Here is a 9,633-nt window from a genome sequence, read left to right as displayed (position 1 = left end):
CTCAATGGCATATGTATTTTATTTCAAAGGAGACGTACCAACAAGATGATTGTGAAGACGGCTCGTTAATATGAAGAAGAAACCCGGATTTTTCAAGGAGCCACTTCAGTAAGTCAAGCCGGCGAGAGGAGCAAGTCGGTCCCTTAACATATTTATTATTCTTATTTCAGGAGCTTACCATGAATAAATTCAAGCTAACCTGGGCCTAATGTCGGGGATATACCCTGCGGTATGACCAGGCAGATAGTTATGACCCGGCAGACGGTTATGACTCGGCAGATAGTTATGACTCGGCAGACAGTTATGACCCGGCAGACGATTATGACAGGGCAGACAGTTATGACTTGGCAGACAGTTATGACCCGTCAGACACTCAAGTTCCAGAGACGAGTCTGTGAAGATGAGTCTCGAAGAGAAGCCCGGTCGTAAGCCGCCCGGGACTCAACAACCCGGTTGTAAGCCGCCCGGGACTCAGCAACCCATTTGTAAGCCGCCCGGTCGTAAGCCGCCCGGGACTCAGCAGCCCGGTTGTAAGCCGACCGGGACTCAAAAGTCCACGAAGAGAAGCCCGTGATGGAGAGTCATAATAGGTTAAGCCTAAATCCGACTTGGACTCTATATGTAACCCGCCCCTTCAGCTTATATAAGGAGGGGCGAGACAACCCAAGAGGGTAAGGTTTTTTAGACGTCTCAACAGACAGATTCACAACTTAGGTCTAGACAAGACAAATCATGAGATAGACAGAGTAGACACCCACGAGGTTAGAGGTGCCGAGTATGCACCCTTGTAATCGAGATCATCATCATCGTGAATGAAACACAAGCAGGACGTAAGCTTTTACCTCTATCGGAGGGGCCGAACCTGGGTAAACTCGTGTCTCTCGATTTCGACCAACCCCTCTCTAGCCGCCACATGGTTGCGATGCCCTCGCACCTAAGTCCTTGTACGGAGACATCTGCCGTGACAAAAGCAGGACAGGAACCCTTGGTCCGGTTACGGGGAACTCGTCGAAACTCGTTGTTTTGGCCTATTCCGGACGGTTTGGTATGCTATTAGTCACTGATTTTGGGTCCTGGTTTGATCCGATAGACAGACACATAGGTATGGTATGGTCTTAGACCTAAGTTGTTATAGCAGTAGTCCATGTGAATGATGGTGTGGTTAGGTGAGCAAATCCTGGGCTTATGTTTCTCTTTTGTTTTGTTTGTTTGAACGGCGACCCCGCGAAGAGAAACCCGTTCGTTGGTTGGTCCGTCTAGTGGCGCGGGAAAAGAAGCCCCGTCTTGTACCACCGGCAGGCGGGTCCTCCAAGTAAACGACCCATCCTGTCAGTGAGGGAGGTCTGGCGTCGGGTCGAGTATAGAAACCGAATGGAAGGAAGGAGCGCGTGGGACGGACCTGTGACCCTGCGCCTCACGGACTTGAGCCACCAACAATAAAACCGCCCGAATCCTTTTCTTTTCCCACCCTGCGTCGATCGGCACCCGCTCGCTGACAGCGCGACCCCGCAGACCTGTGCGGCCCGCGCGTCGGTGAAGGTGGCGTACACTGCTGCGAGGTGGATCGTGGGTTGCCGACAGCTGGGACGGGACGCGTGTCCGCAGAGCCGGGCCCACGCGTACGGTGCGGCTTTAATGGTATCCCGGCTCGGCTCGGCTCGGCTCGGCGGCTCTAGAGGGGATCGCACGCGAGCGGCATGTGCTGTGGGCCCCACCCCACCCCCACCCTCAGATCTAAACATTCATCATCATCACTAAATAATACGTACACTACTAGTCTTATCCAAAAATATTTATACACACACGCACCCGCACGATCCGATCAAAGTATTTAGATTGTTATATTAGATAGATTTGTTTTTTCCCAGGTAAAGATTAGATTTGATTTGGTCATCCCATTTCCTTTGGATTTTCAACACTTTGAGATAGTAAGTACTACCACCGTTTAGAAATGAAATGTGCCCCCTTGACCGCTTCTTACATCCTCCTCCCTCTTTTCTTTTCCAAAACTGAGTTTACAATGTTTAGCTTTTTTTTTTGGTCTTTTTTTTATTCTACCAAAAAAAAAAGATGATGTTTAACTTGCTCGCGACCGCCTTTTCTGCTTTGTTTCTTTTGGACTAAGGCGGACGGCATGGCGAGTCGGCAAATTTGACGTCTATAATGACCGACAAAAATTTGCGTGGTGGAGGCGACATGTAGAGGGAAGGAGAGAGACAAGCGTCTGAAATCTTTCTGTACGGAGGATCGGGAGGCCTGATATGGGGTCCTTTTCCAAGTGTTCGCTTCTCACTTGTCGGCCCAAGGTTCGAAAAGATGGCATTATGTGCGTCGTGAGGCTTCCTTGCTTTTGTTTCTTGGGAACTTTCGTGCCCGACATGACGAATTTAGGAATTGGTTTCTACGACGAACCAACGCCCTTGTGTGCCGGATGCGACCGCCGCCACTAAAACAAACAAGGGTGTAAAAACTTTGTAATAGAAGATCGTAAGGATGGATATGTCAGAACTAGTGACTTTTCGCACGCGGGCTTGCCCCATTGCCCAACATATTAATCTTTCCACTTGCCCACTTTTTACTATCTTATTTTCATGCAAGGCAAAAACTTTCCCCTTTTCTAGTCACAGTTGCTTACTATCTTATTTTGATCCAAGGCAAAAACTTGGCCTTCTTCTAGTTTCCGCTTCTTACTTGCTTCCAAGGTTCCAAGAGATAGTATCACACGTGTCCTAGCAACGCTCGGTTTCTTTGCCATGAGTTCCACGAACGTCATTCCCTAACGAAACTTGGCAGGCACTTCAAATATTTGTCATTCTTTGCCACCAAATTTCTTTTAGAATTTATTTAGATTTTACTGTTCATGGTGGTCTCATGAGAGCAAAAACTTGAATGGGCGCTTTCCAACACTTTTGTCATGATTGCAAATGACATTAGCATATAGGTTTTATTATTTCGAACATTTTGGTATCTTACTTCCATTTTTTATGTTTTAGTATAAATTCATTATGATGTTTCTAAAGTGATGGTCAAAAGGGCATAAGCATAAGAGGAGCAAAGTGACTTGGACAGAACTGATGGCTTTTGAAAATTAAGGGTAAAACAACCGAATGGGACACAACTAGGGGCATAAAACTAATTATCCCAAACTTTTATTTATCCACCTGTCGATTCCGTGCTCTCTTTCTTCACACTGACACAAACCACATTCCCCTTTTCATGTGGCCCTTTCTTAGTTCTTGCGAAGGTTCAGAAAGGTATGAGGCATGTCGGTACGCCTCTTTTCTTTTGTTTCTTTGTATTTTGGCGATTGAACCGACAAATCGATGGATTGGCTTCTCCAATGAGCAAGAATGTGAAATCCTGGTGTATAGAAGATCGTTAGGATGGATATAGTAGGGACATGAGACTTTCGTCATGTGGGCTTTCCCTCTTCCCCTTTTTGGAGCTCCTTCTTAGTTGTTGCCAAGGTCCGGAAATATAGTATTAGGCGTGTTGGGATGCTTCCTTTTCATTGACCATTGGCAGTCGATGGAAAGAATCCAAGAACTTTGCTTCTCAGATGGGCAACTTCCTTGAAAGAGACAAGAATGTCAAATCTTGATAAATAGAAGATCGTTAGGATGGATATGGCAGTGCCGTAGGACTTTCTACATGTGGGCTTTCCCTATTTTCCTATATATTCATCTTTCTACTTGCCCGCTTCTTACTCTCTCATTTTGATCCAAGGCAAAAACCTTGCCTTTTTCTAGTGGTCACCCATGTGCTCAAAGTTTCCATGCCTCCGACAACTCCTTCGCTGCCATCCTCCACAATCATGTTGTGCATGATCACACAATAAGTAACCATTTTTCACACAACGTCTGCGGATTTCATAGTTTAGCAGGTCCATGAACAACCGCTAAACAGGATTGGAGCACTCGAGATGCCCTCTCCACGTCATTTCTAGCTCCTTGTCTTTGGGAAAATTGAGATTTTTTCCGAGTATTTGGGTCAAAGGTGGTCTTGGTAAAGGTTGCTCACGGAGGATAGATACCATCAACTAACTAGTAGCCCATGTTGCAGTCACATGATCATTGATGGTATAGTTGCACGGAGGAGCTTGTTCTGCAGTCAGTCTAGGAAACAATGGAGATCGCTGCAACACATTGATGTCAGCGTGAGACCCAGGCATGCCAAAGAAAGAGTGAAAAATCTGGAGTTCTTGTGACGCATCTTCTTCAAAGAAGATAGCAGGCAATATAAAATGACCTTGATATTGCCCTTGTTTGACATATATTCAAATTCTTCCATTTTCAGTGCATGCAATCAAGGGATCCAAGCATACATGGCCATGATCTTGCTTCCGGGAGTGCCATGGTATTTGTGGGAGTTGGTTCTCTCAAGTAATGTTGTCCAAACACCTTGACCGCTATAGTAGCAAACTTGACCCATGGCATCTCCGCATGTGCTTATAGACATCTGAAGGTACCCGTCCCACATATACGTGGTCGTGCCATAGTCAAGCATTCCCAATGCAGATGTGCACTTATGATAACGAGAGAAGCCAGTGGTTCGAACGGCGTCCTTATTGAAGGTGAAGTAGTGGTCATAGGCTCATACAAACATTATAGACATTTGTTTACATCCGAAGGCGCTGATGAAATTGGTCTTCGATCGAGGTGGATAGTTGTGTGTGTGGGGGGGGGGGGCTGAGGTGTGGCAAGGCATGGATGGTACATCGGGTGCATTGGTATGGGAGGGTGTGGATACATAGTGTGTGCCGCATGGGCGGGTGCGAGTGAGAAAAACATGGCTTGTGCAAGGGTTCGGATGCCCGCAAACCTATTCCTTAGTTTGGTGCCGGTTTGCGGGAATTCGGACATGCGGGCGTTGGATGACGTGAGGCGGATCCGTATGGAACACAGTTTGGAGGGTACACGATGGATTGGTATGTTTGGATGTTTGGTGTAGAGGGAGGATGAAAAAAAAAGAGGCGAGGGAAGCATCTGCGGAATTTGAGGAAGCATGGCCGAGCGGTGGGGCCCACATGAGAGTGAGTGGTATCCTCTCGTGTTTTGTTTTCCCGGGGGCAGTTTTGTGGAGCGATCACATCACATCACATCAAAGGCTCGGCTCGGATCGGCTCGGCTCGGCTCGCGGCTCAAAGTAAGTGTGTGTGTGTGGGCAGAGCAGTGCAGTTGGAAAGCATTCACTCTCCTCTCCTCTCCTCTTTGAGCCAAGAGAGAAAAAGAAACAAGAAGAAGCGCTGTGCTCTGCTCTGCTCTGCTCTGCAAAATTGGATCTTCTTCACATCCTGCGCCTGCATTCCCTCCGGATCGATCGATCTGCTCCGATCCGATTCGATTCCATCCGATCCGAACAAGCAAGCAATTGGATTGGATTGGATTGCGCTCCTCCTCTCCGATCCACGCAATTGCGATTGCAAAATTGCAAATTGCAATTCGAGGGAGGGATCGCTGGCCGCTCCATTGCTACCATTCTGGATCCGCCCCTTCATCAGAGCAGAGCAGGTGATCCGCATTCCTTTCTTTTCTTTTCTTTTCTTTTCTTGTTTGGATCTTGTTTCTTTCTCTCTTGCTCGATGGATGGATGGATGGATGTGGGCGGGTTATCTATCTGATGATTGCGGATCGCTGCAATTGCTTTGCTTCCTTTCCTTTCCTTTCCTTTTTTCCTTTTGGATCCCATCCACAATTGCGTTTGCTTTGGGGTTTAGCATCAAGATTTTGGATACGTTCAGTTCAGTTCAGTTCAATTCAATTCATTCCTGGATCAAATCCGCTTTCCTTCTTGTTTCTTTTTTACACTCCATACCACTAGTAGGTAGTATAATTAATTAATTCAATCCTATCCTGGATTTCCCTCACACCACACCAACTTTCTTTATGGAAGCAGCAAGCAAGCATGTCTTCTCCTTGGATTCTACTCTACTGTACAATCAACCTCCATTTGCATCTTGTACACCAATTCATTCATGGCATCAATCAATTGCTTCACACACCAATTCTGTCTTGCTCTGCCTCTACACAAAATGCTGCTAATTCCCATCCAAAACGCTTTTTACTTTTTTTGGACAAAGGAGTTTAAAACGATTTACTAATTCAACCTATTGAATTTCCGATCTTGAACCCATTCATTCGATCTGTCAAGGAATTCAACCATTTTATTGTATTGTATTGTATTGTATTGTATTGTGTTCCCACTTTATTTATTTACTAATTGTAATTATTCGTTCGATCCTGATCCGCTGCCAAATCAAAATCAATCTTGGCCTTTCCAGCAAATTCAAGATCCTCAATGCATCTCCCCGCTCCAGTCCACTGCATTTGGGAATTGGGATGGGATTGCTGCCAAATTCATAATCACCAGATTCCAATTTCAAGGGGTGCATTACTAGTAGTACTAGGACAAGATGCAACTGTAGACTCACTATGCATGCCATCACTCGCATTTAACTGCGAATGTACACAGCAAAAATAATTAAAAAAAATCCCCTCCCAGCTTGCAAAAAGCTACTACTAAGTACTACTGTACTTACTACTGCTTCCAATCCACTGACTGTAAATTCGTGCAGGTAATCTTGGTTAGATTCAGGATCCATCCATAATTTAATTACTAGTACTGTCAATCAGAAGCAACTTCACATGATTGGATTCCATCCATCGGGATTTACTGCTTGCTTGCTTGCTTCCTTCATTCACATGCTTATGCTTATGCTTGTGCTTGCTAGACTGCTGCTAGTGTAGTCAGTGTGACACCCAATCTCGGTATGTCATCGGTAGATACATCGCTTTCACGGGAGGATTGCTACCCCAGCAAGTAACAGGCAATTCATCATACAAACCTGCCTGCCTGCCTGGCCGGTGGGTCCTGCACAGTGAGCGAATTACTGGTAATGCCCGGTTCATCGCCATCATGGTCAGTGGATGGTTGCTGTCAATCCGTTTGCAAATCTCCTCCTCCCTCCATCACAGATTTACTTTGTCAGGGGATCATTTTTGCATGCATGGATGCGTCACATCGCCTTTTTTTTTCCCGACCCCAACCGCGTCCAATGGGAATGGGAATTTCGTGCCCCAAAAGATTGTCAACTCTGTGTTTTATTACGACTGTTAAAGTAAAGATTCTGGATCGTGTATTGAATCCCTCCTATGCATGACTAGCCCATGAATTACCACCCACTGCACAAGAGGAATTCTGCTGTGTGGTAACGAATCTTGATATTCATGCATGCACTCTGCTGTAAATCTTGAGCTCATTTTGGGAACTTACAATGGATTCATGCTGCTATTTACTGTTATGCTGTTGAGAATTAAATCAGGTCATATTCCTTGTGTTGAGCTGGCTGTGTGTATTGATTGACTGAATTTGGTGCCACCCCTTTCCTTTCCTTGAGCAGGGACAGGGAGACATCAGGCCGGTGAAGCAGTATGATGATGGGGACCGATGTCTGTTCTTCGCGGATGCTGTCGCTGCCCCGCTACGAGAGCGGCGACGAGGAGCTCACCGTGCTGCCCAGGCACACCAAGGTCGTCGTCACCGGTAACAACCGGACAAAGTCCGTGCTGGTCGGCCTACAGGGTGTTGTCAAGAAGGCTGTTGGCCTTGGAGGCTGGCACTGGCTGGTCAGCCTCTCTCTTGCTTCCTTCCTTCCACTTCATTCTCTTGTTACATTTATTTAGCCATCCCACTAAAACTCTGCTTGGTTACTAGATAGTGGATGCTTCTTTATATTGATATTGATTGACAATTGCAATGGAGTGAAAGGAATAATATGTCTTTTGACTTCACTTTTTCTTTTCGGCTTGAAAGTAGATAGCTAGTTAACAAAGAAAGCTATTTCATGCACCCAACTACCCATGGTTCAGACTAGTATTATTAGCTTCAAAGTGGAAGTAGTAAATAAATATCATCCACGTATGGTAGTATCTTGTACTGATTCCTGAGACATTATTTTTGGGGAAAACAGGTTCTGAAGAATGGTGTGGAGGTGAAGTTGCAGAGGAATGCCCTGAGTGTCTTGGAGGCTCCAACTGGCAATGAAGACGACGACGAGATCGATGGCAACAACAACTCGTTCTGCGGCAGCTTCGACATGGGAGACAAAGACATGAACTATTGTAAGACCCATACCTGCCGTGATTTTTTCGCAGTGTTTATAGCCAAAATGCACGCTTTGAACTATCTATCAGACAGTAGGACAAAGTGACTGAATGTTTTCTTGTGGTGTGTTTCACGAGCAGCAAGCATCGAGTACCAGAAGCCAACAAAGCCGAGGGTCCGGCACACAAGGCCATGGTCTTCCTGCACGACGACGTCCAGCAGCCGGGCCAACCTTCACTCGACCTCGAAGCTGCGAGCGGTAATTAATCCCTGTCACCATCCAGTCCAGGCAACTAATCATGACATACAAGTAATTTGCGTCTGATGGATGAGATTGGGCCATATATAGTAGTATCAAAAGCAGCGTGACCCTGCTGACTGGGATCACATGGCAATGGGCCATGGTTTGTTAGGTGGGATCTGTCAGTGTGGTCAAGTCGTTCTCATTGCCATTGCTTTGCTAAACTCGTGATTAATTTGTTGACAAGGCAGAGATAATTTGATTCTTGGTGTAGCCAGTATCTTGTCTGTCTGTGTGTCTGTCTCCTGGGAACCTAATAATCCCAGTCTGTGTGCCGTGTGCGGTGATTGATGTGAGGATGGATATTTTGTTGGTTGCAGAGAGTGAACCTGACAAAGCTTGGAACGCCCACACTATGGAGATACTGGAAGCACTTCAACCTTGTAAGCCATCCTATTTTCTTTTAGTAGAGTAATCCTTGAGCAGCAAATCCTTTGATTCATTGGTGATGGTATGATAAATTACTTGGTGTTGGGAAAAAATGTGTGCAGGTGAGCATGAACCCGAGCCCGTCAGAGGAGCAGCTGTTCCATGGGGTCCAGCAGCATTTCCAGTCCCAGGTATATTTATATCCTCCACCAGTAAGTGAGAAGAGAGAAACGATGAGGAAGAAGAATGTAATGTAATCTAATCATGTGTGCCTTTGTTTGTCTCCTCCAAATTCTGAAACAACAAAAAAGCAGCAATTGGATGAGTTGCAGGTGATCCTGGGGTTCATCCAGACGGCAAAGAGGCTCAAGACCCTGTACAACAACTCCTCCTGCTAGCCTTCATCTTCATCTGCATAATATGCTTCATCTTCGCCTTCAGCTTCGCCGGTTGTTAGTAGATGTCAAGAAGAGAAGAGAAGAGGTTAGATGATGATGCATCATGTCATGTGGTTAAGAAAGTAAGTAAGTAAGTTAATGGTAGTCTCCTCCTTGAGAAGTTATGAAGAGAGAGGGAGGGAGGGAAGCGATTTCTACTGGCACATTTGATCAGTACAAATTCTTCTTCTTTAGCTTCTTCTTCTTGTTACTCCTTGTAATGATGAGATAGAGAGGGAGAGGGAGAGGGAGAGCGAGATGCTGCTGCTGTTTGTTGTGACTGACCACCAAGACCAGACCAATCTACTAATCTCAGTTATTTGGAGATGCTAAATAGTATTATAGTTAATTAATTATGTGAAGAAGCTATTCTATGGATGGATTTTTTTGTTTTTGTTTTTGGAAAGAGCAAGCTATGGATGG

At 45.7% G+C, this 9,633-nt stretch overlaps 1 protein-coding gene across 1 annotated transcript; it reads left to right on the top strand.

The window, feature by feature from the left end:
- The first annotated feature begins 5,193 nt into the window (after positions 1 to 5,193).
- On the top strand, positions 5,194 to 9,588 carry LOC123431443. Its single transcript, XM_045115221.1, has 7 exons — positions 5,194 to 5,510; positions 7,400 to 7,625; positions 7,970 to 8,120; positions 8,244 to 8,362; positions 8,725 to 8,787; positions 8,896 to 8,964; positions 9,088 to 9,588. The coding sequence occupies exons 2-7, from the start codon at positions 7,431 to 7,433 to the stop codon at positions 9,169 to 9,171; spliced, it is 681 nt and encodes a 226-aa protein (XP_044971156.1). The 5' UTR covers positions 5,194 to 5,510; positions 7,400 to 7,430; the 3' UTR covers positions 9,172 to 9,588.
- The last annotated feature ends 45 nt before the right edge of the window (positions 9,589 to 9,633 follow it).

Source organism: Hordeum vulgare, chromosome 2H, assembly GCF_904849725.1.
Source record: "Hordeum vulgare subsp. vulgare chromosome 2H, MorexV3_pseudomolecules_assembly, whole genome shotgun sequence".
Lineage (NCBI taxonomy): Eukaryota > Viridiplantae > Streptophyta > Magnoliopsida > Poales > Poaceae > Hordeum > Hordeum vulgare.
This window is presented reverse-complemented; position numbering and strand designations above follow the sequence as displayed.

Coding starts and splice junctions, on each gene's coding strand:
- LOC123431443 (XM_045115221.1), top strand. CDS start 7,431: ATGATGATGGGGACCGATGTCTGTTCTTCGCGGATGCTGTCGCTGCCC. Junction 8,121..8,243: donor AGACAAAGACATGAACTATT/GTAAGACCCATA, acceptor TTTCACGAGCAG/CAAGCATCGAGTACCAGAAG. Junction 8,965..9,087: donor AGCAGCATTTCCAGTCCCAG/GTATATTTATAT, acceptor ACAAAAAAGCAG/CAATTGGATGAGTTGCAGGT.